This window comes from Mustela nigripes, chromosome 13, assembly GCF_022355385.1.
Source record: "Mustela nigripes isolate SB6536 chromosome 13, MUSNIG.SB6536, whole genome shotgun sequence".
Taxonomy (NCBI): Eukaryota; Metazoa; Chordata; class Mammalia; order Carnivora; family Mustelidae; genus Mustela; species Mustela nigripes.
Genome location: NC_081569.1, coordinates 27,287,962 through 27,315,783, shown reverse-complemented (window position 1 = coordinate 27,315,783; position 27,822 = coordinate 27,287,962). Strand labels below are relative to the sequence as shown.

At 41.5% G+C, this 27,822-nt stretch overlaps 1 protein-coding gene across 1 annotated transcript in view; it reads left to right on the top strand.

Annotated features, from left to right (window-relative positions):
- The first annotated feature begins 15,115 nt into the window (after positions 1-15,115).
- The window catches only part of ETFA (electron transfer flavoprotein subunit alpha), an 81,978-nt gene continuing 69,271 nt past the window's right edge, over positions 15,116-27,822 (top strand). Inside the window, exon 1 of the mRNA XM_059371763.1 lies at positions 15,116-15,252. Coding sequence (XP_059227746.1) covers positions 15,214-15,252 — 39 coding nt within the window. The 5' untranslated portion in view covers positions 15,116-15,213. The remainder of the gene's footprint in view (positions 15,253-27,822) is intronic.

Genomic DNA, 27,822 nt, shown 5'->3' with positions numbered 1-27,822 from the left:
CCACAGAGTCTTCAGGTCCCCTGAAAGTCTGGCTGAGGGTATTCCAGGGAAGGACAGTCATCCAGTGTGACTTCCAATGGTATCTCTTGGGCACCTGCAGGCTCTTTGCACCAACAAATGTTTCAGTATTCATTTCTATCTATGGGTATATTGGAAAGATATGCATGTTTTATTAAGCTCAGAATAAGACTTCAATATTTATGTATAAAGCTCAAGCTTCACTTCAGCATTATGAAGGCAAGCAAAATGCAAGGTTAACTTGATAATGTAGGCAAATTCCTTTGCCATTAATCCCATGAATCATACATGTCTCCTCTAAGAGCCTGAAATCTGAATATTTTAGCACAAGTAGAGTATCGGGAGAGTAAAAACCCACTAATTGGGACAAACTGGAAGCAGTCAGAATGCATTCTAGATGATGTTAAACTCAAAGTCATCTTCTTATATAATCTATACATGTCTGTATATACACATTATATTAAACATCAACAAAATTGATAGTAGATGAGTCATGGCCAAACAGAGGTCCCACCTTGGCTGCTTTCACATGGAGCTAAGAATGCCATGACTTTAGAGGCTTGTTTATTAGTGGGCCTAGAGATGCTGCCAATGTCTGGAAGAATAGTTTTGGAAAATAATCACTTTTCCACAATGGTAGATAAAATCAGTTTGCTTATTACACCTTTTTCTCACGGATGATTATAATGGATGTCATTACTTCAGCTAGGATTCTTTATTTATTGAGGTGGGGGAAGGACAAACAGGGAGAGGGGCAGAGGCAAGGGAGAGAGAGAATCCCAAGCAGACTCCACGCTACATGTGGAGTCCAACACAGGGCTCGATTTCACGACCCTGAGCTCATGACCTGAGCTGAAATCGAGAGTCAGACCCCAAATGACTGAGCCACTTAGACTCTCTTCAGCTGGTATTCTTACTCTAAATTTGCGGCCTCTAAACTAAAAAGTGCAGAGTCTTCCACCTTGTAATTGTCACATATGGGGAGGGTTTCCCAACTTTCCCAAGTGGGAATTAGTTGGACTGTGGCTATACTTCTGATTGGCAAGGTCTCTTTTTATAAAGTACTTTTGTTTCTTTCTCATTAAGAGAAAACCTATTTCTTAAGCACTTATGAGGAGCTTCTAGGATGGAAGCCCTTGAGGGTGAGGACTATGTCTATTTTATACCTCTAGGCTCAGAATAGAGCCTGCATATAACTGCTCAATAAATGGTTGTTGAAGTAGTGGTGTCCAGATGTCCCTGCTTAGGTGGAGGTGCTAGACAGCTTTCAAGATGGCCCCCAATGATCCCTGCCTCCTGTTATTTTCACCCTAGTGTAGTTCTCTCTCACACTCTATTAGGGTCGGTGAGTGTCACTGGGGGGATATGGCAGTCATGATGATAGGTCACTACCAAGATTAGGCAATAAAAGCGTAGAGCTTACATCTTCATATCTCTGTCCTTTTTTCTTTTTTTTTTTTAAGATTATATTTATTTACTTGAGAGAGAGAGAGAAAACCAGGCAGAATGACAGGCAGAGGGAGGAGAAGCCCATCGAGCAGAGAGCCGAAATGGGGCTTGATCCCAAGATCCCAATATGATGACCTGAAATGAAGGCAGATGCTTAACCTACTGAGCCACCCAGGTGCTCAGATATCTCTATCTTTATCCACCTCTCTGATCTCTACCTTTGGGAAAAGCCACATAGATAGGTCCCTGTGGTAAGGAACTGAAACCTCCTGCCAACAGCTGCACAGGTGGTCTTGGAAGAGATTCCTCAGCCCCATATAAGTCTTCAGAAACTGCAGCCCTGGTCAGTAGCTTGAATGTAGCCTTGTGAGGAAGTTTGAGCCAGAACCACCCAGCTGAGCCGTTCTATGATCCTCCAAACTCAGAAACTGTTAGATAATACATGTTGTTTCAGGATGCTATATGTGGAGGGTAATTTGTAATTTGTGACACAGCAGTAGATAACTAGTACAACATGAAATCCCACTCATTTCTCACAAAAACCCTATGAGGAAGGCATTAACAACACTTTCTGACCAGTGAAGATACAGAGGTCAGCGAAATCAAGGAACCTGTCTAAGACACCTTGGATACAAACTCAGGTCGGCCACCTGTTATCTCTCAGAGAACAAAAATACCACATTTCTCTTACTCAAAAAATATTAACCGTTCAAGTCTGTCTCTCTGTTATCATTTGGGATTTTGGCATCTGGTAATAATAAGAGCAGTGACTATTAAAAATATACCAAGGGAAGCTGTTTGCATAACCCATAAATGTTTGAGGTTTCATGGTCATGATTTCCAAATAGAGAAATGACAACACATCGGAAGGAACAGAAGAGTTGAAAGGAGAATCTGAAAATGGCAGAGTTAAAATCATCCGTAGGTATTTTTAGCACAAAGAAAGAAGTCCTGTTGGCAGACACTGCTAAAACGTAGGACCATTTTCATGTGCTATATTTAGAAAGTCAGTGAATGTCCTAGCAAAACAATAGCTTGTTGAGAACGTGGATGAATCTTGAAAATATGAATATAGGCCCACTTCTATGTGGCCCTCATTGAAGCAGAGGGGGGAACTCCCCAGAAGCAGTTCTCTGGGACCCAATCTCCATCAGCCTCCAAATGGTAAGGGGAAAAGTGGATCTACTGGGCAAACACAGCTTTAAGACACATCCTTGGACCTCTTTTTCTTCCAACCAGACTGTTGCCCCTGTACAGAAATTCTAGGGTGGCTCTCGGAAGCACCAAACTTGAGCCATATTGATGGATAACAGAGAGAACTGAGGGGTTTTAGATAGATCAAATTAAGGTGTAAAGCTGCAGTGTTCACTCCTGGAGTCCTGAAACACTGGTGGGTCTAAGTTGGTGTGTGAGATATGTCTGAGACCTTTGTAATTACCAATGATTAAATTATAGCCTTTTTCAAAGGATTTGTTAAAACAGAAAATAAATGAGAGAACTTACCATAACATTGCTCATCCTCATGCGTGATGTGTGTGTGTATCTATGTTGTGCGTATATCTATATCCTATGCAATTTAGACACTTAAAGTGTACAGTTTATTGGGTTTTAGTATATTCCCAGAGTTGCCCACCATCACCACAATTTTGACATTTTCATTACCCCCCACCAAAAGTACATCCCCATTAGCAGTCACTCCTCAGCCATAGGCAACCACTCTTCTACTTTCTATCTCTCAGACTTGCCTATTCTGGACATTTCATGAATAGAAGCACATACTCTGTCCTGTTTTGTGACTGGCTTCTTTTCCTTGGCATGATCTTCTCAAAGTTCATCCATGCAGTCGCACGCATCAGCACTGCATCCTTCCTTGTTACTGAACTCTCGCTCAGTCTGTTGTGTGGACATATCACACTTTGTTTATCCATTCATCAGTCGATGGACATTTGCGTCTTCACTTTTTGGCTATTATGAATAATGCCGCTATGAACATTTATGTACAAGTCTTGTGGGAGCACACATTTTCATTTCTCTTGGGCACACACCTCAGAACAGAATTGCTGGCCCCCGAGGGAACTCTACGTCTAACATTTTGGGGGAGCTGCTAGATTGTTCAGCCAACCAACTGCATAGGATTCCACTTTCTCCACATCCTCCTCAACACCTGTGATGGTCTGTCTGAGGATAGCTATTCTAGTGCATGTGAAGCTATCTCATTGTGGTTTTGATTTACGTCTCCCTGATGACTTATGATGTCAAGTGTCTTTTCGTGGGCTTATTGACACATGAAGAAGACATTTGTATATATATTCTTTGGGGGAAAAAGTCTATTCAGATTCTTTGCTCATTTAAAGAAAATGGGTTCTTTTTCATTATTGGGTTGGAAGAGTGCTTTATATATGCTGGATACAATTCCTTATCAGATATATAATTCACCAATATTTTTCCCATTCTGTGAGATGTCTTTTCACTTTCTTGATGGTGTCCCTTGAAGCACAAAAGCTTTAAATATAAAGTCTAATTTATCCATGTTTTCTTTTGTTGCTCATGCTTTTGGTGTCATATCTAAGATGGCTTTACCTATACTAAGGTCAAGATAATTTACTCATGTTTTATCCTAAGAATTTTATAGTTTTAGCTCTTGTGTTTTGGTCTATAGTTTGAGTTAATTCTTGTGTATGGTACAGGGAAGGGGTCCAGCTTCATTCTTTTGTATGTGGAAAACCTCATAATGAGTTGCTTTTTCAAGAAGAAGGGGAAGAATGAGATTTTTGATGTTTGATCTTTTGTTATAACATTTAAAATTCAAATGGTTATGTTTTAACTTCCCCTGTAGCTCTGAATTCCTGCTCCTTCTCTCCCTTCCTTCCTTCCTTCTTTCCTTCCTAGTTGTTGCCAACTTCTGTTGTGATTCTTTCATACAATTAACAAATAGTTAATAGCTGCATGTCTGGCACTTCACCATGGGATGAAGGGAATATGTACAAAACATAGACTCTGTCCTAAAAGAGTTTACAGTTCAGTTGAGGTAGTGAGTGTCACATATATTAAACATTAACTATTAACAAGGTCAATAACAACCTAAGGTTCAAACTGGTTCCAGAAATACAGTGAAATGTTTGTATTGTGGCAAGACAGCAAAGCCACATATAGATCAATGAATACAGTTGAAGAGTTGTGGGGATCAAAGCATTCACAGGTTGCTAGTGGAAATGTAACATGGTGTAGCCACACTGGAAAACAGTTTGGCAGTTCCTTAAATGGTTAGGCATAAAGTTGCCAATTCTAACCCTAGAGAAATGAAAACATATCCAGATGAAAACTTGCACACAAATGTTTATAGCAGCATTATACATAAGAGCCCCAAAGTGGAAAAAAACCCAAATGTCCACCAACTGATGAATGGATAAATAAAATGCACTTTACCCATATAATAGAATATTATTCAGTCATTGCAAAGAATAAAATATGGACACATGCTACAATGTGGATGAACCTTGAAAAGATTATCCTAAGTGAAAGAAGCCTGTCACAAAAGAGCACAAATTATATGACTCCATTTACAAAAAATGTTCATAATAGGCAAATCCATAGACAGAAGGTAGATGAGTGACTGTTTAGGGTTTGGGGGGTGGGGTGACAGGGGTGTGACAGCCAGAGTTCAAGGTTTCTTTTTCTTTTTCTTTTTTTTTAAGATTTTATTTATTTATTTGACAGAGATCACAAGTAGGCAGAGAGGCAGGCAGAGAGAGGAGGAAGCAGGCTCCCTGCTGAGCAGAGAGCCCGTTACGGGGCTTGATCCCAGCACCCTGGGATCATGACCTGGGTCGAAGGCAGAAGCTTTAACCCACTGAACCATGGGGGCGCCCCTCAAGGTTTCTTTTTGAGGTGATCAAAATATTTTAAAATTGACTGTGGTGAAGGTTGTACAACTCAGAGTTCACAAAAAATAATTTATCTGTAAGAATTAAATGGGTAAATTATACGGCACGTGAATTATATCTCAATAAACCTGTTTTTAAAAAACAAACAAAAACACAAAGACAACCAAAGCCAGAAGGATGAGGGAAAGGAAGAGAAAGGTGCAGGCTGGGAGGTCTAAGAAGGTTTCATAGGAAAAAGCTCATCTGTTTATCCTCTACTCATTTGTTCATCTAAAAAAGAATAGGCACTGGGTATGTACATGTGCCAGATACTATTCCAGGCACAAGGGATCCAGTAATGAATGGAGCAAAGCCCTTGCCCTGAAAAATAAAGCATAGTTAGGAGAAGGGGAAAATGGAGAAGGGTCTACATAGCTGTGACTGAAGAAAGCCTCTTCTGGGAGGTTGTATTTAAGCTGAGACCTGAATGAAGAGGGGGAGCAAATTCTGCAGAAGCTCTGGCGGAAAAGCATTCCAGACAGAGTGAACAGCAACTGCAAAGGCCTCAAGGTAGGAGTGTGCTTCTGTGTTGGAGGCAGAGTAGAAAGAGTACCCAAAGTGGAGGGAATGAGATAAATCAGAGCCAAGCATGGGCCAGATCAAGGAAAGATTTGAAGCCACAGCAAGATCTTTGGATTTTTCTTCCTCAATGTGATGGGGGAGGGTTTTGAACAGAGATGATGGTATAATGTGGTTTATATTTTAAGAGCATCTCTGTTGGTTCTGAGGAGAGCCTGTGAAGGCAAGAGCAGAGGCTTGGAGACTGGTTGGGAGGTTGCTGCAAAAGTCCCAGGCAGAGAGAATGTAGCTTGGACCAGAGTGAAAGCATAAAGCTAAAAGCCAAGAACATTTGCAGGTGGATTGAAGGGAGGACTGTGGGTCAGATTTTAAAATGAAATGTTTCGGTTATGTTTCTACCAACATCCTGATTGTAGATTACAGAAGCAGAGCTTTCAAGCTAGTGACCTGCTGTGCATGTTTCTGTGTGCATGTGTTTTAAGCAAATTTATTGAGGTGAAATTTTGTAAATTTCAAGTAAAATTCACCGATTTCAAATGCACAGGTTTTTTTTTTTTTTTTTAAGTTTTGGTAAATGTATACAGTCATTGCATATACTGCAGTCATGTTATTGAACCTTTTAATCCTCCTAGAATGTTCTCTCGTGCCCATTTGCCAGGCCTAGCTCCTAGAAACCACTCGCCTGTATTCTCTTCCTTTGGTTGCCTTTTAACAACTGTCATAGAAATAGAATCATATGTCTTTTGCGTCTGGCTTATTTCACTTAGTATAGTGCTTTTCAGGTGGCTCCTCGTCACTCCATGTGTCCGTTTTTCACTGCTTTACAGTGAATGCAATAGACCATACTTTGTTATTTTGGGAAGCCCTAACAAAATACCATAGACAGGGTAACCTAAACAAGGGAAAGAGATATTTTCTTGCAGTTCTAGAAGTCTGAGATCAGGGTGTCGGCATGGTCAGCTTCTCGCAAGGGCTTTCTTCCAGGCTTGCAGACTGCCAACTTCTCTCTGGGTGGGTCATCATGTGGGGCAGTGGGGAGGGACACAACATTAATCCCATCATGAGAGCTCTGCCTCAGAGCCTCCTTCACACAAAACTACCAAAGGCCCCATCTTCAAATATCAAATTGGGGGTTAAATCTTCAACATATGAGTTCTGGGGAACAGAACTCAGTCCACGGCACAACTGAATATACCAGATCATGATTTGTTCCATGATTTGGCAGTAAATAGATGTTTAGTTTATTTCCAGTTTGGGGCTGTGATAAATCAAGCTGTTATAAACATTTGAGAACAATTTCAATGTTAACTCATCAAAAGCCAAGGAAAGCTACTGGAAATAATCTGCTTTGGCTCTCAATTGATTACTGACTTGCTTCCTCATGTTCTCTTCTGCCCTCAAATCTCACAGTAGCAAAGGAGTTCATTTTCGCTGGACATATTTTGTCAGCTGCTGCAGTCAGGCCCAGTTTAAGTAATTCCCCATCAGTAATTGACCCTCCTTGTTTGGCTAGCAAACCAACTACTCAGTAACTTCAGTTGCAGCTCACTTGTCTTCTCCACCGTTTTGAAGAAATTCTGATGTAATGAGATAGTCTGTTTTAAATATTTCACGTAGATGATATTTTCCCTTTTAAATTTTCTAGTTTTTCTGATGGTTGTTCTATTATGAATCGAGAATGTTGTGTTGGGTAGTTAGTTAATATAACTGTATTATTTTTAGCATGGCTATCATGTTATTGTGTTATTGCATATTAAACACAATGCACTGTCCTCTAATTCAATAACAGAAGAATTCATATTCCCTTGGATTACTTTCAGGCTGGCATATCAGCCCATGCTCTCCTTCTGCCCAATTCTGCTTCTGTCTCACTTTACACAGGGGTGGATCCTGACAGCATCCTCCTGCTTGTCCAAGAGAAAGGAGCAAGAGTGTAGGAGTGCAGGCGTGCTCTGAGAAAGCAGGGGATGAGATGGGATTTGGGAGCCATCTTTGCTAGCCTCACACTTGAGGACCCCTGCACTGAAGGGACCTGGAACACAGATAACTCTTAGCAGAAAGCGGAGGTCCAGATGTGAAGACTTTCCCTGATGGTGAACTGGGATGGTATGCATCCAGAAGGGAATGGACGAGGCACGTGGGAAACATGGAAGTAAGGAAATAGCACGATGGGATTGTGGGGCAATTATTATGCTTCCTTGAGGCCTTACAGAAGAAATTATTTTAAAGATGAAGAGCAAAGGTGCCTGGGTCGATTAAACATCTGCCTTCAGCTGGGGTCATGATCTCAGGGTCCTGGGATCGAGTCCTGTATTGGGCTCCTTGCTCAGCAGGGGGTCTGCTTCTCCCTCTCCCTCCATTGTTCTCAATCTCTCTCTTTCTCTCTCTCTGTCAAATAAATAAATAAAATCTTAAAAAAAAAAATAAAGACAAGGAGTTATAAACAGGCAGTTGTATAAAAGATAGAGGGCCTCCTACAGCAACGCAAACTTCAAGGATCAAACGGCTCCCCATCCTTTTTCTGTTGAATTCACCAGTATTGCCCCTGTGAAAATCAGATGAAACCTAGAGGATAGCAGTAAACTACCACAGACTCACCCAGGGAGCAGCCCTATGCAGCTCCCGCACCAGATTTCCTCTCTTTGTTGGAGAAATTAACACAGCCCCAAGTATACTTCCTACAGACATTGACTTGATGAATAGTTGTTTTTTTTTTTATTTTTAAATATTTTTTTGGTTTCTTTTTTAATCCCTATGAGAAGAGTGGCCCAGAAACAGTATGTATTCACGTGAAAGATACAACAGTATATGTAGGTACATTTGTGGTCTTCCTCCAAAGCTATGTTAACTTTCAGCCTGTCACAATGTGGGCTGCAAAAATCAGGAACGTTTGAACATTGCCCAGAACATCACACTGAATCTATTTCATTGATGACATCATACTAATTCAGCCTGATGGACAAAATGTGGCTAACCCATTAGAGGCCTTGGTGTGACACATATAGTCCAGAAGGTGGGCCATAAATTGTATAAAGTTCAGGGGCTGTCATATCATGAAGTGTCCAGTGTCAAGGGCATGCCACATATTCCATCCAAAGATAAAGAGAAATTACTGCCTCCTACCATGAAGAGGAAGCATAATACCTGGTAGCTCTCATTGGATTCTGGACACAGTATATTTCACACCAAGAATATCGCTCTGGGCCACAAACCAGGAGACACAAAAGGCCACCAGCTTTCAGTGGAGCTCAAGGCAGAAAAAGCTTATAGAGCAGTTTCAGGCTGCAGTGCAAGCCATCCCTTTATGCTTCTATGGATGGTATAGATGGTATCAGTGTTTTCAGTGGTAGAAAAAGATGCTGTGTCTAGTTTATGGCAAGTTTTGCTGGGAATCACAATGTTGGGGTGCTGGAGCAAGGCTGTGCCATCTGTGGGAGAGATTTATGTGCCTTTTGAAAAAAACTGCTTGTGCACCACTGGGCCTGATCATAATAAACCAAGTGACCACATGTCAGAACTACCCATCATGAGGCAGGCTCTATCAAACCCGCCAAGACGTAACATCAGGCCGGAGCAGCAATCCATCCTCTGATGGAAAGGGTGCATCTGGGATTGAACGCAAGTGGGATCAGATGACAAGTCTGGCCTGAGGAGGCAGCCCAGACAGCAGGTCATCACGCCACCATTAGACAAGCACATCCTCAGCTCACACTGATGGCTCTATGTAGGCTTCCTTGCCACCAGCTGCAAGAGGACAAAGCCTGTATTTGGCTTATGGAGAGTTGCCTCAGCATGTGACTGAGAATGGACGTCAGTTATGATACAGCCCCCTAGGGGTGATCTTGAGAAACAGGGTGAAAGAAGAGGTCAGTGGGCAGAGCTTCAGGAGGTATGCCTGGGCATCCACTTTGTGGACAGAGAAATGTCCCAAGGTTAGAATATATATGACCTCAGGAGAAATGGTGAAAGGGCCTGGAAGAAGAAATTTGGGAAGATTAGGGACAGGTGGTTTGGGATAGAGGCACAAGGATGAATAAGATGAATGGGAGTTGCTACAAGGTATAGAGATCTTTGTTTAAATAGTCTCCACATCCAACGTGGGGCTCAAACTCATGACCAAGATCAAGAGTCACATGCTCTACTGACGGAGCCAGCCAGGTGCCCTAGAGTGTGAAGATCACATGTTAAGACCCACCAGAAAGCATCCACCTTAGAAGAGGCGTTAAGTAACTAAGAAAGGCAAAATTCACTTGGTCAGGTGAACTTAGCCAATCTCCCTCATCAGCCACCCAATGCTGGCACTAAGGACACTTAAATGAAGTAGCCACAGTGGCAGATATAGCATGGGCTCCCACTTACAAGGACTACGGTTAGCTCTAGTTGCTGCTGAATGTGTCCCCAGTATAAAAACAGTCCTCCAGGAGACCAGTTGGCCTTGTAGTGGCAAGTTGACTACACTGAACCCCTTCCATCCTGGAGGAGCCGTGATTCATCCTGGCAGGAATTGACATATATTCTGGGTACTGTTTGCCTTTCCTGCCCACAAGATCCTATTCAGTACCACTATGCAGGGGGCATTTAGAATATTTCATTCACCAGCACAAGATCTCACATAACATCATGTAAGATCAGGGACCCCACTCACCAAAGCAGAGGTTCAGGAAGGAGTCCATGATCATCGGATTCACTCATCTCTTCATAGACTGGATCACCCAGAAGGTGCTGGCCTGATAGGGCATCAGAATGGCCTCCTGAAGGCCCACGTGAAGTGTCACCTTGGAGGCAATACTTTATGAAGATGGGGTTCATCTTCCAGGATGCCAGGTACATCTTACATCAAAGACCTTTGGGGCGCCTGGGTGGCTCAGTGGATTAAGCCGCTGCCTTCGGCTCAGGTCATGATCTCAGTGTCCTGGGATCGAGCCCCGCATCGGGCTCTTTGTTCAGCGGGAGCCTGCTTCTCTCTCTCTCTCTGCCTACTTGTGATTTCTCTCTCTGTCAAATAAATAAAATCTTTAAAAAAAAAAAAAAAAGACCTTTATATGGTGTTGTGTCTCCAGTCAGAAGAATACATGGGCCCAGTAACCACTGGGTAGAAGCAGGGGAGACCTACTACCATCACTCTCAGGGGGCACTTGTAGAATTTGGGCTTCCAAATCTCACAACTCTGGGCTTGGCAGGGTTAGAGGTATTTCTCCCCAGAGGGGGAATCTTCCACAAGAGGACACAGCAAGAGTCCTATTGAACTATAAGCTACAGCTGCTCCCTGAGCACTTTGTCTGTGGGGACCAGCAGGCAAGAAGAGTCATCATCTTGGCCAAGAGTGATCTACTTGGGTGCTTCTCAGTACTCTCTTGCTCAATTTTGGCAATAAATGGACAAGTGTAGCAGCCCCAAGCCCCTGAGAATTTGTGGCGGTCAAAGGCTCAGATCCTCAGGTAAGCCACCAAGACCAGAGAAGCTGCTACTTGAAGGTGAGGGGAATTTAGGATTGAAAACAAGTAGGGAGACAATGAGTATGAGTTGTGGCCCCCGGACAGGTGCAGTAGCTGGGTCGGTAGTTTGTCCCACTAACCCTCCTCTTCTAAGTTCTCATCAGGAACCTGGAGGAGTGCTCCTGAAGCTGGCTTGTGGAGAGGAAAGAAGATGATGACACGTTTTCCAAAATAGACTGGAGTAGGCCTTCCATGGTTGACTGGTAAATCCACCCTCCCTTTCCCCGACCCATCTCTTCCTTTTCCGCTCACTAAACATCCACAGACGTGAACCAAGTAGTAAAAACTGTGGGTCTCACTACCAAAGCATCTTATAACTGAGTGGGAAGGACAGACACCCAAATATGTATACAGAAGATCTTCCAATACAGTGTTCACATTTTGGTAGTACTTGACCTTCATGTAAATATAAAACTCCTCCGCACCCCCCTCAACCCCCACAAAATCCTTAGGCAGCGTCTCATGTGTGCTCAGGAACAGGTCTTGTCTGTTATCGCAGACTTTGGCAGTTTTCAGCCTTCTCCTCTGCTCTGCTAGGAAACACTCTACTCCACGGGTATTATGCCTTGAGAACACAGATGATGCTGATTCACACAGCCTGGAAGGTGACAAAGCTGTCTCATGGGGGTGAGGCTGGGGAATGTTCTCCCCGCTTTTGTGTTTTGCTTTGTCATGGGTGGGGAGGCATGGAAGGAGGTTAGTTTGTGTACCTATCTTTGACATGGTTTTTAGTTAAATATCCCTTTCAGTTTTTACTGACTCTTCCCTCTTCCTTCCACTTCCACAGGACTCAGATGAGTTGAGCTGGGGACCAGATTTGGAGGCAAATGCAGGGATAAGTGGAATACTAAATTGTCCCTTCCACAGATGATTCACTGGGGGAGGGGGGGGCGTCCAAAAGCTCCAGTCTCCTCATGGGTACAGACATCATCTACGTGGTTGCATGTAGATGTTCAAGCTAAGTTCTCACCTCATTGTTCACAGAACCGGGAGGATGAAGAGGGAAGGATTCATTTATCCTGGAAGATCAGGGAAGACCCTACAGAAGAAATGGCCCCTGAGTGGAGTGTTAAAGGTGGACTCGACATGAGAAAGAGGAAAGAGGAAAAAGCAAAAGCTGAGCACAGGGTCCTAAGAATGTTTGTTGACTCAAAGTTCTTGCTCCAGAGAACCTACATTCCCATGCAAGTAGATCAGCAATAAGCAAATGAACAAAAATGTGTATCCTATTAGGTGGTGACAAATGCCAAGCAGAAAAATCAAATGAGAGAGGAGGGTGCTATTTTAGCCCAAGTTGTCAAGGTTGGTCTTTCTGAAAATGTGGGTTTTGAGCAGCAATCTGAATGAAGTGATAAAAAGAGCCATGTGGATCCTCCGGAAAGTGCATTTCAGGCAAAGGGAACAACCAAAGTGTAAAGCCCTAAGATGGGAGCCACTTGGTGAGTTCAAGAGCAGCAAGGCCTGTGTCTGGGGCACAGTAACAGAAGAGGGGATATTCAGTTTGCTGTTTGGGGAAGAAAATGCAGGAGGCCAGGGGATACACAGAACAGATTGGATGCTCCTGCAGTCATCTGTGTGAGAGAAGATAGGGAAGGTGGTAGTGGTAGAGGAATAAAGAGGTGTTGGTAGAAGTTATTGATTTCTAGAGATCTTTTGAAGGTAAAGCCAGTGGGATTTATTAGTTAGGATGGAAAAATGGTGTAAAGATAGGTGGTTGATAAATTGGGAATTGAGACCATTTTCTTTCTTTCTTTCTTTCTTTATTTATTTTTTTAAAGATTTATTTATTTATTTGAGAGAGAATGAGTGAGAGAGAACATGAGAGGAGAAGGTCAGAGGAGAAGCAGACTCCCCAAGTAGCTGGGAGCCCGATGCGGGACTCGATCCTGGAAGTCCAGGATCATGACCTGAGCCAAAGGCAGCTGCTCAACCAACTGAGCCACCCAGGTGCCTGAGACCATTTTCAAACATATCACTCCCCTGCCTAAAAATTTTATGGTAAAGTTCAGACTTTTTTAACAAGTCCTTTTTTGGTTTGTTGATTTATTTAACAAACACTGATCGAATGCCTACTATGAGCCAGGCACTGTGGAAGGTGTTGGAGACGCAATTAAAAAAAAAAAAAAAAAAAAAAAAAAAAAAAAGAGGTAGGACATACCCTCTGCCTTTGTAGGCCTTACAGTCGGATGGGTGAGACAAAGAAGTAACCAGGTCATTACAGCCCATATGACAATTGTCAATATAGGGAAAGTACAGGTGAGTACATGGGAGAGGTATTTCATTCAGAGTTAGTGGGGGGAGGAATGTCCAAGCCAAAATTTCAAAAATGAATAGTTATTAAACAGTTGAAGGAGTAAAGGTAGAATGAGGAAGAAGAGAGTGGGAAGGCAGAGTGGGTAGGGCATTGGAGGATGTGAAGGAAGGTGTGTATGGCCATGGGGGATGAGGGTCGGGGGAAGACAAGGCTCAAGAGAAAGGAAAGGATTAGTTCACGTAGGGCTTATACATCATGTTAAGGGGTTTGCATTTTATCTTAAAAGCCCATGGTAGTGGCACTGAAGTGTATTCAACAAGGGAGTAACATCACCAATCTACTCTTTTGAAAGAGCCCTTTGGTTGCAGTGGGAAGTGGATTGGAGGGTGAAGAATAGAAGCTGGGTGAACAGAAAGAAGGTAACTAGAGCAATTCAAACACAGAGTGGGGTAGAAGAGAGTCTTAGATGGATTTGGGAGCTGTTTGGGAGTGGAATTGCTAGAACTTAGTGACTGGTAGGATAAGGTAATGAAAGGGAGAAAGGAGTCAAGGATGGTCCCCCTAGGTTTCTGGCTTGAGCAGATGAGTGGAGGTGGAAAGCATTTCTGAAAAAAGGGAATACAGGAGAATTAAATCGAGAAGGGAATGCAGTCAATTGCATGGGTTTGAGATGTTGCAGGACTTCCTGAGAAGATGCCCACATATACATGGATCCAAAGGTCAGGAGAGATTTGGCAGCCAAAGGCCCTGAAGCCAGGATGTGGGTGGTGTGCCCAGTGACAGAGTGGGGAGAGGACAGGGCCAGGGTGGGCCCCAAGTCACCCACTTTCAAGGCCTTGCCCAATCTGTTGTTCCAGCCATTTTGCCTCTTTTTGTGGGCATATCCCACAGTCATATCCCTGTCCTTGAACCTTCCCCTTATGGGTTTTTGCCCACACGGTTATTTTTTTTTCCTAGAACCTAGCTCAAATAGCAACAGCCTGGCAGATCCCTCTTTCCATTGAAGGAACGATTGTTTCCTTCAGAGTCTGGTGAGGTCAGCATCTCATGCATCCTTTTATTATAATCCCCTGACCTGGAAAATGTGTTCAGCACGTTACAAGTGTAGCGCTATGTGTGAACAAATGAGGGAGCAAAAGATATAGGAGTGTGAGGGCCGGGAAGCCAGGAAAGTGACGTCAGCATCCCAGGGGGAAAGTTCTCGGTAACTACGGTGCCCACTGTGCGGCGGAGAGGCCTTCTGGGCCACCGTAATCTGCAAATGACCAGCTCCGCCAGGCATTCTCCCGCCGCACTATACCCGCGGACTCTCAGAGGAACGTCTCACCTTTGCCCTACTTCTAAGTCTGGTCCCTAACTTTCCGCCATCCCCATTGGCTGCGCGACTGCCCAATGGGCAGACAGAAACCGTGAACTCGTGCCCTTGCCTGAGGCGTTCCCGCTCTCTTCGCGCGTCTCGCGAGCGTTATAGCGACTCGCAGAGGCGGCCCAGCTGCGCTCGGCTGTGGGTTGCTGGAAGACTGACGTTGCTGCGAGGCGGACGGGAGCGGAGACCATGTTCCGAGCTGCGGCTCCAAGGCAGCTACGGCGGGCGGTGAGTCCCGGAGGGGTGGGCCGAGCCCGGTGACGGGCCAGCCTCAGTGTGCCGTCCCCGTGAGTCTTGGCGAAGGTCACCGTCTCCCACGGACCTGACCGACCTTACCGCAGGCAGGCCCAGCCTGGTCTGTAGCTCGGGCTCGGGGTTCTGGAGCCTGCTGTGAACTCCTTCCGGGTCGCTTGCGTTGGGGGCGGGGGCGAAGTCCGAGGTCAGAGTGACCTTAATTAGAGGCTGAGCGTCTGTTTCCCACCCCCACTCCGTGCTCTGGGTTTACTCTGCTCTCTGCCAGGCCGCCAGGTTCTCTGTGTTGGCTGGGAGCAGGCTGCCACATCCCCGGAATCACTAATGGAGGGAGGAAAATGTCGCTGCTGGGATGCCCTCTGGGAAAGTTGGGAAAGAGTTTGAATTCGAAAACCTTTTCTCTGGGCCCGTCGTGGCTGCTGGTATCCGCTCACAATCTGGGGGACGGAGGCTGGAAGGGGAGGTTTTGTGGAAACTTGCTCTGCTCCCTGGCTTTTGGGGCAGTGCTGAGTATAGGTGAATGTAGTGTAAAGTCAGTCATCCAATTTGACAGCTTTAGCCAGTTTGGAAAGGCAGGCATCTTTTTATACTGCAGTAGTAGATTGTTGGCCAAAGAGCCAGGGAACTCTTGATAGTGGATGAGTTTTCGATGCTTTCTTTTGTGACAAATCATGAGTTTACCACATTCCTCTCTTGTGGGAAATACAGATGGAAAGTATATCTTTGTCTTTATGCTATGGGACAGTAGTATTTGGAGGTTGATCAATTACAAGTCAAATAACAATTTATATGGTGAATCGTGTAAGTTTTCCAGTTTACAATCAGGCTAACTGAAAAACAAGATTGTTAAACTGGGTCAGAAACCTTGCTGACGTTTTGTACTTTTCCTGCAGGTGGTTTTATCCATGCATATTTTCCCATCCCACAGAGATTTTCTCTCTGAGACATAGCTGGCAATATTCCTAGATGTCTGTAGGCTCTTTTTCTGTGTATTCCTTGTTTCATTAAAAAAAAAAAAATCTCGTGTGTCCCTCTTCCTTGTAAAAGTTCAAATCTCCATCCTTTAAGGCAGTGTTCATTCTTTCTCTCAGGAGATTTTTTTCCTCAGAAGATAAAGACATAAACAAGTTAAAGTCATGGATTTGGGGTAATTCACCTATCAGTATCAGACTGGCAGAAAAATAGCTACACAGTAATTAGAAGGTAGTTTTGTGGACTGGTTAGGAGTCTGGCATAAGTGAAATAATTTGGCACCTAGGTGGCTCAGTTGGTTAAGCATCTACCTTTGGCTTAGGTCATGATCCCAGGGTCCAGGGATTGAGCTTCATGTCTGGCTCCCTGCTCACCGGGAGTCTGCTTCTCCTTCTCTCTCTGCCCTCCACCCCCACTGTGTTCTCTCTCTCTAAAATAAATAAAATCTTTTAAAAAAATGAAATAATTTTAGTTGGGGGCAGTTTAAGACTCAGGTGTTTTTTAGATCTAACGGAAAAAATGGAATGATTAGCTTAAGTAATTCTTGTCAACACAATTTACCGATAGACATTCACAGTATTTCCAAAATCTTTATTGTGGTTTGCCAAGAAGTTTGACCTTGACTTATTTTGAAAATATGAAATCAAGCTAAGTAGAGTAGTTGCTCTAAGGTCATAAGAATGTTTCAGAGTTGAATTTCAAGAATATAAGGAAGTGGTGGGAACACTTCTAAAATAGATCCATAAATACCCATACATATTTAATTTTTTAAATTTTGAAATAACTTCAAACTTACAGGAAAGCTCTAAGAATAGTGTACATAATTCTCAAAACCCTTTCAGTTTTACTAGCTATTAACAGTTTGGCTTATTTGCTTTCTCTCTTTTTATATATACTTATTATTTATCTTTTCCCCCTTTTTAAAAAGATTTATTTATTTGAGAGAGGTAGCTTGTGTGTGAGAGGGAGGGAGAGAGAGAGAGAGAGAAACGTGCACATTTGTGCTGGGGGAGGGGCGAAGGGAGAAGGAGAAAATCCACAGGATCCCATTTGTGGAGCTGAGATCATGACCTGAGCTGAAACCAGGAGTTGGCCACTCAACCAGCTGAGCCACCGAGGTGCCCCTTGTTATTTTTCTGAACAATTTGAGAATGTTTTGCAGACATGCCCCTTATTCTTAAGTAAGTCGGTGTGTATTTTCTGAGAACAAGGAGGTTCACCTTTCATTTCCGCAGTAAAATTGGCAAAGTCAGGAACTTTAACAATGATACAATACTGTTATAAAATCTGTAGACATTCAGATGTTGCCAGTTGTCACATTAATATCATTTGTAGCAATTTTTCTAGCAGTTTGGTTTAGGGTAGTCCAGGATCATGCCTTGCATTTAGTTTTCATCTCTCATTTAGTCTTTGTTGGAAAAGCCCCTCAGCCTTTCTTTAGCTTTGATGGCATTGACATTTTTGAAGAGTACAGGTCTTTTTTGTTGACTGTTTCCAATTTAGGTTTGTCTAGTGTTTCCTCATGTTATTTTGGCAGGAGTTTTGCAGAAGTGATACGTGTTCTCAGGGCATCATTTTAGGAGGCTAATAATACTGATTTATCCCATTATCGGTGGTGTTAACTTTACTTGGCTTAAGTGGTGTTCACCAGGTTTTCCCACTAACAAGTAACTACTTCTTTGTGATTTTAAACTAATTTGGAGGGAGATATATTGAGATTATGTAAATCATTTGTTTCTCTCAGGCTTTCACCCACTAGTCTTTTTTTTTTTTTTTTTTTAATTAACACATAATGTATTATTTGCCCCAGGCATACAGGTCTGTGAGTCAACACATTTGACTTACACATTTCACAGCACTCACCATAGCACATATACCCTTCCCGCTGTCCGCAACCCAACTACCCTGTTCCTACCCCCCATTCCCCAGCAACCCTCTTTGTTTTGTAATTTATCTCCCCCGCCATGCCATCTTGTTTCATTTTTTCCTTCCCTACTCCCCCAACCCCCCCCACCTGCTCTGCCTCTCAAATTCCTCATATCAGGGAGATCATACGATAATTGGCTTTCTCAGATTTACTTATTTCGCTCAGCATAATACCCTCTAGATCCATCCATGTCATTGCAAATTGCAAGATTTTGCTTCTTTTGATGGCTGCATAGTATTCCATTGTGTATATATACCACTTCTTTATCCATTCATCTGTTGATGGACATCTAGGTTCTTTACATAGTTTGCCTGTTGTGGACATTGCTGCTATAAACATTTGGGTGCACATGCCCCTTCGGATCACTACATTTGTATCTTTAGGGTAAATACCCAGTAGTGTAATTGCTGGGTCTTAGGGTAGCTCTATTGTCAACTTTTTGAGGAACCTCCGTACTGTTTTCCAGAGTGGCTGCACCAGCGTGCATTCCCACCAATGGTGTAGGATGGTTCCCCTTTCTCCGCATCCTTGCCAACATCTGCCATTTCCTGACTTGTTAATTTTAGCCATTCTGACTGGTGTGAGATGGTATCTCATTGTGGTTTTGATTTGTATTTACCTGATGCCGAGCAAGTGATGTAGAGCACTTTTTCTTGTGTCTATTGGCCTTCTGGATGTCTTTGCAGAAATATCTGTTCATGTCTTCTGCCCATTTCTTGATTGGATTATTTGTTCTTTGGGTGTTGAGTTTGCTAGGTTCTTCATAGATTTTGGGTACTAGCCCTTCATCTGATAGGTCATTTGTGAATATCTTCTCCCATCTGTCAGTTGTCCTTTGGTTTTGTTAACTATTTCCTTTGCTGTGCAAAAGCTTTTGATCTTGATGAAGTCCCAATAGCCTCATGTTCCCCTTGCTTCCCTTGCCTTTGGCAATGTTTCTAGGAAGAAGTTGCTGCAGCTGAGGTTGAAGAGGTTGCTGCCTGTGTTCTCTTCAAGGATTTTGATGGATATCTGTCTCATGTTGAAGTCTTTCATCTATTCTGAGTCTATTTTTATGTGTGGTGTAAGGAAATGGTCCAGTTTCATTTTTCTGCATGTGGCTGTCCAGTTTTCCCAACACCATTTGTTGAAGAGACTGTCTTTTTCCCATTGGGCGTTCTTTCCTGCTTTGTCGAAGATTAGTTGACCATAAAGTTGAGGGTCCATTTCTGGGCTCTCTATTATGTTCCATTGATCTATGTGTCTGTTTTTGTGCCAGTACCATACTGTCCTGATGATTAACAGCTTTTAATAGAGTTTGAAGTATAAAATTGTGATGCCACCAACTTTGATCTTCTTTTTCAACATTCCTCTGCTATTCGAGGTCTTTTCTGGTTCCATATAAATTTTAGGATTATTTGTTCCATTTCTTTGAAAAAAATTGATGGTATTTGGATTGGGATTGCATTAAATGTGTAGATTGTTTTAGGTAGTATAGACATTTTCACAGTATTTGTTCTTCCAATCCATGAGCATGGAATGTTTTTCCATTTCTTTCTGTCTTCCTCAATTTCTCTCATGAGTACTTTATAGTTTCCTGAGTACAGCTTCTTTGCCTCTTTGGTTAGGTTTATTCCTAGGTATCTTATGGTTTTGGGTGCAATTGTAAATGGGATCGACTCCTTAACTTTTCTTTTTTCTGTCTTGTTGTTCGTGTATAGAAATGCAACTGATTTCTGTGCATTGATTTTATATCCGGAAACTACTGAATTTTTGTATGAGTTCTAGCAGTTTTGGAGTGGAGTCTTTGGGGTTTTCCACATAAAGTATCATATCATCTGCAAAGAGTGAGAGTTTGATTTCTTTGCTGATTTGGATGTCTTTAATTTCTTTTGTTGTCTGATTGCTGAGGCTAGGACTTCTAGTACTATGTAGAATAGCAGTTCACCCAGTAGTCTTAACATCGATCGTTTTTAAGAGAAATTATTACTGTGGTGTAAAATGGTAATTTTTCTAATTCCATCATTCTTTCTACATTTATTAGCATTCCATTTTAAGGAAGAACATTTCCTTATTGCTTATTTATGTATTTATTATGGATCCGTTAGTATGTTAAAATCCACTAATATAACATTTTTTTAGAAAATATTTATTTATTTATGAGAGAGAGTACATGTGCCCCTGAGCTTGTATGGTTAGGGTAGGGGCACAGGGAGAGAGAGAATCCTCAAGCAGATTTGCTGCTGAGTGCAGACAACAACATGGAGCTCAATCCCAGGATCCTTAGATCACGACCTGAGATGAAATCAAAAGCTGGCTGGTTGAGCCACAAAGGTGCCCCACTATCTTAAATTTTCTGATGCTTTCAAGTTGTCGTATATTTCTATAGTGGGAGTCCCTTCTGGCTCCTGTTTTCTTGTGATGATGTGGGAAACAAAGCCAAAAGAAGAAAATTAAATTTTCTTATTGCCTACAGTCTACCGACAAGTCCTTGAAACAGGTAGAGTGACCTTCCTCTAGGAACTCAGCTGCCTCTATGATTAACATTATCCTGACCTCCAGGATCCTGTAAGTCTTCTTTACACATACAAATTCCTTTGGAAACTTCCTTTATCTTTACCACTAAGATACATGTTTGCAATCATCCTCTAAGAATATGGCCTACTAATATACATCTGAAGGGTCTCATGACGAAGGTTTTACTAGATAGTAATAAGTGACCTTTCCCTAACAATGGCTAGCGCCTCAGAAGCTAGTCATCCGTCATAGCGCCAGTATAGCTCTTTCTTGCCCTGGATCCTGTCTCTGTGCTTTACTAAAATCACCCTTTTGCACTGAAGACATCTCAAGAACTCTTTCTTGGACATCAGCTCTGAACCCCAACATTTATACATCGGTGATGTCATAAAGTCAAATAGCTTATCCAAAATCCCTACTCTTGAAATTTTAGAAAATTGGTTCTGTAGCTAACCATGGATTATTTAGGAAGATACAATTCCATAAAATATATTTTTAATAATAGATTATAATCTATTAAAAGATTATCTTGAACTGTTAACGATGTGTACATAGCTAACCACACACTTAAAAATAATTAAGATGATACATTTTATAAGTATCTTTATATCTTTAAAGAAAAGATATCTTAAATTATTGGAATGTAAGTTAAATGACTTGCATTTGGTTTCCAAGTTCTATTTCCAGTATTGACCTGATATGTGCCCTTGAGCAAAGTCTTTCATCTTTGGGGGGCTCTTCAATGTCATCTGTTTAATGAAGGTGGTATTTTATGTCTACAGTAAAGAACTAGAGAACACATTAAGAGGAAAATAGGTAGTCATTTGCAATTAGTTAACATTCTTGTGGGGATATCAATCTGAATTATGAGTATTATTTTATATTCATTTGCATTTGAAATTGATTTGTTGACTAATTAAGATACCAAAGATATACTTTATGTGGAGAGTGAAGCAACCCTTTTCAAGGGCATTTGAATGTTCCTGTTTTTGTATTCATTGCCACATGGGGAGGCATAACAATCACGATTCAGAAGCTGTGAAACTGGTGTGAGGGAACATGGCATTTTTCAGAGTCCATGCCCTATCATTGACAAATAAGATTGAACTGTGTAATTTGCATGCAAATTTTAATTTCTTTTGAAAGAAGAAAGAGAGCCAATTTTGATGGTTCTAAAAGATTTATTGTATGAGATGAATTCTGTAAAATTATTCTGCCTGCTAGTGTGTCTACTAAGGGCCTTGTCTGTTTTTAAAATGAAGTAAATTGAGTGTGTTTTTAATATTATAACCAATGTCATGACATTTCTAGTCATGATTAAAAGCTACCATATTTTGTCAAAGAGGTTAAAGTAAGTTATTTAGTTTAAGTACAAAAATGTAATATACATTTTATTACTATAAAATGTATGTTAAAATAAGGAAAGGTGATTTTAATTACATATTATTTATCTTTTTCATTAGACCTGGGAAAGTTTTTTTTTAAATGATATTTATTATTTGAGAGAGAGAGGGAGAGCATAAGCGGGGTGGGTGGTGGCCAAAGGGGAGAGGGAGAAGCAGGCTCCCTACTGAGCAGGGTGCTGGACACGGGGCTCCATCTCAGAACTGTGGGATCATGACCTGAGCTGAAGGCAGATGCTTAACCAGTTGAACCACTTGGGTGTCCCAGAACTTGGAAAGATTTTATAGCTTATTCTTGCCTTTTTATTTTTGAGTTAAGCAAAAAGATCCTCATGCTGTCCTTCTCCTTACCTATATCTCACTTAGTTTTCAAAGATGGTGGGGGTGGGGAGAGGAGTAGGTTAAAATTATTCTTACTACTTTAAGTTTTGAGTGGGTTTGTAAGGGTAAAGTAGGGAATTAGAATCCAGCTTTTTTTTTTTTTTTTTTTTTTTTTTAACCCTTATGGTAGTTTACTACATGAACACAGACTTGAAGTCATAGCGGGAACTCCTGAGTAGTAAATTTCTGTGGTTACACCTAAAAGACTGAAAAATGAAAAGCAGTGTCAACATTGTTAAGAGAAGGACCAAAATTTATCCATTGGACTTAGCTATAACAAGGTTGTTAGTGACTTTGAAAAAACTGGATTCAGTGTTATAGTGGGTGTGAAAGCCAGTTTGCTGTGAGTAAAGAAGATAGAGATGAGGCAGTAATTGATGATTACATTATTTTCAAGAAGTTTGGCTCTGAAAGCGTGGAGAGAGAATGATAACCCCTTTAAGGCTTGCCCTCAAAAAGTATACCATCTCAGAAGGGCCAGCGAGCTCTGTGAGGTATGCAGTTGGTATGTGAAAGAAAACTTCACATTTTACTATTTAAACTAAGTCTGGTCAGTTTTGGTAAGTTTTCTGAAAGCGTGATGGGGTATCTTTTGTAGTGGTTTAACAGTTTATATACTGTTCTTGGTAGGTAGACATGTAAGTGCTTAGATAATGAAGTTACCAGTGAGATACAAAGAGTTTAGTTTATCATTTTGGGGAAACTTCAGTTAGTCACTAAACATTCATTGAGTGCCTGCTATGTGGCAGGCACAAAGGTAGGTACAAAATTCACTGTGGAGAACAGATACACCTAATTTCTGCTCACATGGTGTGAGTAGATGAGGGAGGACAGACGTTGAACACATTATTTTAAGTATGATCATTGTAACAGGAAGGTGTATAGGGTATTTAGGAAACACGTAGTAGCAGGGAGGATAATCTAGTTGGGGGTTGGGGAAATTAAAAAGATATCTGAAATTACTTTGTAAACTGAAAATTACTTTGCTTTTTAATTGTTATTGAGCGATGAAGTAATAAAGGTGAAGGATTTTCTTTAGGTAAACATTTTTGAGCTTTGGCTATCTTTAATCATTTATTATTTTAATTCTGTTTATATTGTATGTGTTCTTATTAGATATTTTGGTTTTTAAATGGATTATTTGCAGGGTTGAGCTAGAAACAGAAATAAAGCATCAGTCATGTTAGTTTGATTGTTAAAATAAAATTGAAAGTGTATGTGAATTTTGTCCAAGGTAAGGTCCAAGCACATGCTGAAGGAGCCCTGGAACTTAAGAAAAGAAAAAAAAATTAGCCCTGGAGTAATGACACACATGAAAAGGAAGATCTGTAGCACCCTTGTTTCATTTCTGTGTAACTCTGAAGGGCCATCATAGCTCCAAGACTCCTTGTGGGATCAGCTGAGATCGTTTTTGTGACTGCAGTGCAGTCTTGCAGTTTAGCTTCTTCCACCACATGGTCTTGTCTCCTTGATGCCTCATAGATGTTGTTTCCAGGAGTACTCCCCAATAAGCTTCTTGTACACTCACACACACAAAAGGAAGTTAGTAAGTGTAAGGTGGCAACAAACATTTAAAGCACCCACTATATGCAATGAATTAATTTCTCTCCTATGTTCATTCTTGGGAGAATTAAGAGAACAGTCATTTAGATTTTCTCTGAGTTAGATGAGCAGCCTTGGAGAAAGGCTGATCTAGAGTCTTAAAATAGTTTTTTATATATATACACATATTTTTAAAAAGTTTTTATGTATTAATTTGACAGACAGAAATCACAAGTAGGCAGAGAGGCAGGCAGGAGGGAGGTGGGAAGCAGGCTCCCTGCTGAGCAGAGAGCCCAATTTGGGACTCGATCCCAGGACCCTGAAATCATGACCTGAAGCAAAGGCAAAGGCTTTAACCCACTGAGCCACGCAGGTGCCCTTAAAATTGTTTTCTGTAGCTCAGTGCATAGAGTAGAACTATTCAAAGGATGTTTTTAAAGCAACAGAAGATTTTTAAAAAATAGACTATGTGAAAAAAAAATACACCATTTGGGGGAGCAGTTTGAGATTTACCACAGAATTGAGCAGAAACTACAGAGAGTTCGCATATATTTCCCTCTGCCAGTCCCCACCTTTCTACACTATCAGTATCCTGCACCACAGTGGTGCTTTTGTTCCAGTTGATGAAACCACATTGACATATTATCATCCAAAGTCCATAGTTTATGTTAAGGTTCACTCTTGGTGTTCTACATTCTATGGGTGTATCCCAAATGTACAGTGGCACATATCCACAGTTATGGTATTATACAGAATAGTTTCACTGCCCTAAAATCTGTGCTCTGCTTGTTTCCCTCTCACCTCTCTGCCCCCAATCCCTGGCAACTGCTGATCTGTCTCTATAGTTTTGCTTTTCCAGCATGCTGTCTAAGTGGAACTGTACATTATGTAGCCTTTTCATGGTCTGATATGCCTTTTTTTTTTTTTTAAGTGCTGAATATTCTGTTTTCTGGATGAATTACAGTTTATCCATTTACCTACTGGAGGACTTTTTGGTTGCTACCAAGTTTTGGTAATTACGAATAAAGCTGGGGTAGATATCCATATTCAGGTTTTTGTGTGTAAATAAATTCAGCTCATTTGGGTGGATACCAGGAAGTATGACTTTTGGATTATATGACAAGAGTATATTTAGTTTTGTGAGAAACTGCCGCTTTGTCCTCCACAGTGGCTGTACAATTTTTAATTTCCACCAGAGTTCCTATTGCTCCTCATCTTCACCAGCATTTGGTATTGTCAGGGTTTTGGATTTTCACTATTCTTTTTTTTTTTTTTTATGATTTTATTTATTTATTTGACAGACTGAGATCACAAGCAGGCAGAGAGGCAGGCAGAGAGAGAGAGGGGGAAGCAGGCTCTCTGCTGTGCAGAGAGCCTGATGCAGGGCTCCATCCCAGGACTCTGAGATCATGACCTGAGCTGAAGGCAGAAGCCTAACCTGCTGAGCCCCACTGGCACCCAGGTTTTCACTGTTCTTATAGGTATGCAGTATTTCTCATTTTGTTTTAATTTGCAGTTTCCTAATACATGATGTTGAACATCTTTACATGTGCTTATTTGCCATCCACCACTTCTTTGGTGAAGTGTCTGTTCAGATCTTTTGCTTATATTTAAAAATCAGTTTGTTATTGTTGAATTTTAAGAGTTCTTTGTGTTCTTTTAGATAACAGCCTTTTATTATATGTCTTTTGCAAATAGTTTTCTCCCAATCTGTTGCTTGTCATCTCATTCTTTATTTTTAAAATCAATGTTCAGTTCATTTACTGGATTATCTCCTCTGAAGTAGAAACTGGGGTTAGTGGTAAGAAAATCAGATATGGCCCCTGTCCTCAAAATCAATGTCAGGGTACCTGGGTGGCTCAGTCGTGAAGCTTCTGCCTTTGGCCCAGGTCATGATCCCAGGGTTTGGGGATCGAGCCCTGCATCAGGCTCCCTGCTTGGCAGGAAGCCCGCTTTTCCCTCTCCCACTCCCCCTGCTTGTGTTCCCTTTCTCGCTGTCTCCCTCTCTCTCTCTGTCAAAAAAATAAATAAAATCTTTTTTTTTTTTAATTTCTTTTCAGTGTAACAGTATTCATTGTTTTTGCACCACACCCAGTGCTCCATGCAATACGTGCCCTCCCCAATACCCACCACCTGGTTCCCCCAAGCTCCCACCCACTGCCCCTCCAAAACCCTCAGGTTGTTTTTCAGGGTCTATAGTCTCTCAAATCTTAAAAAAAAAAAAAATCAGGTGGACATGGCAGAGTAATTGAGTGAGGATAGTCAAGTGTGATAAGTGCTGTAATGAAGGCAATTCAGTGTACTGTGCTGGTGCTGGCAAAGTTAACTCGTCCAAGGAGATCCAAAGAAAGCTTTTCTGTATAGCTAATGTTTATTGAGCATTTATGTTCTAGGTACTATTCCAGTAATTAAATTCTCACAACTCTGTGAGGCCATCATCATCTCTATTTTATGATCAGGGAACTGAGACACAGAGAAGTTGCAGTGGTAGTGGAATTTAGACCTACGCAGGGTGGCTCCAGAGCCTGTACTGTTTGCCACTGCACTGTACTAAGGCTTCTTGGAAAGTCTGACATTTAAGCAGAAAACTTAAGGATGATTGACTGGAAGCTAATCAGGTAACAGGGGAAGAGGTCCTCTAGGTAGAAGGAACAACATAAGGGAAAGCTGGGGGTCAGAGAGAGCAGAGCAAGTTCAAGTATCTGAAAATAAGGTATAAATGAAGAGAGGAATATATGGATAAATATATCACACCATGAAATGAATAGAGAGATAGAGCACACCATAAAATAAATGCCTGGTAAGCCGACCTAAAGAGTTTAGTGGGCAGGAAGCTATTGATGTTTTTAGGCAGGGGAATAATATGCTGGATTTGTGTCATGGAAAGGACAGAGAAATGGAGTGGAGAGGAGAAAGCTGGTTTGGGAGATGTGGAGTGATAGAGGAGAAGGATGATGACGTATACTAAGTGTTGGCATTGATGATGGAGAGAAGTGAATGGATTTAGGAGATGCTGTATTTAGAAGGAAGAATTGGTATGACTTTTGTAGTCTGTTGGATGTGAGGGTTGAGGAAGAAACTCAGATATGACTCTCAGATCATGGTTTGGGCAACTTGTTAGAGAGTGTGGTACATCCCTTAAAGACCTCTGGAGAGGCAGTCTGGTAAGGGGCTAGAAGATCAGGGGAAAGATGAATTAAGATTAGGATCTGCTGAGTTGGTGAGTGCTTGATGGAGACAGGCAAGACTGACATCCAAGTCAGTTGGATGTGCAGATGTAACTTAATTTTAGGTCCAGTACTTAGGAACTTAGGAATAAGATTTAGTATCTTCCTTGTTCCTCCAATATATATATATATATATATATATATATATATATATATATATCATATATATATATCTCACATATATATATGATTCTTATATAGGTCATAAATTATAAATTAAGCCATGCAAAATGAGAAGTGAGTAGTCAATAATTTCAAATATTCCTGAGAGAATAAGTAAGGTAAAGCCTGAAAAGTATCTGAGGGTAATTTTGGTGAGGACATAAGCCAGAGTGCCAGTAGTTGAGGCATGAATGGAAGTTGAGGAATTAGAGAATTGGAGTGGAAGGCGGTGCTAGTGGGTTTTTAATTTTGGGCTTCTTTAAAATTGGGAGAGCCTCAAACATGTTTAAATGTTGATCAGAGGGAGCCCTGGAAAATGGGAGAGGTTAGAGATATTACTGAGAGATTATAGAAAGAAGTCTTCAGCTAGATTTAAGAGGACAGAATCTAGAGCTCAGATAAAGCTATCAAATCTAGGACCTGTAGTAGCTTCTAT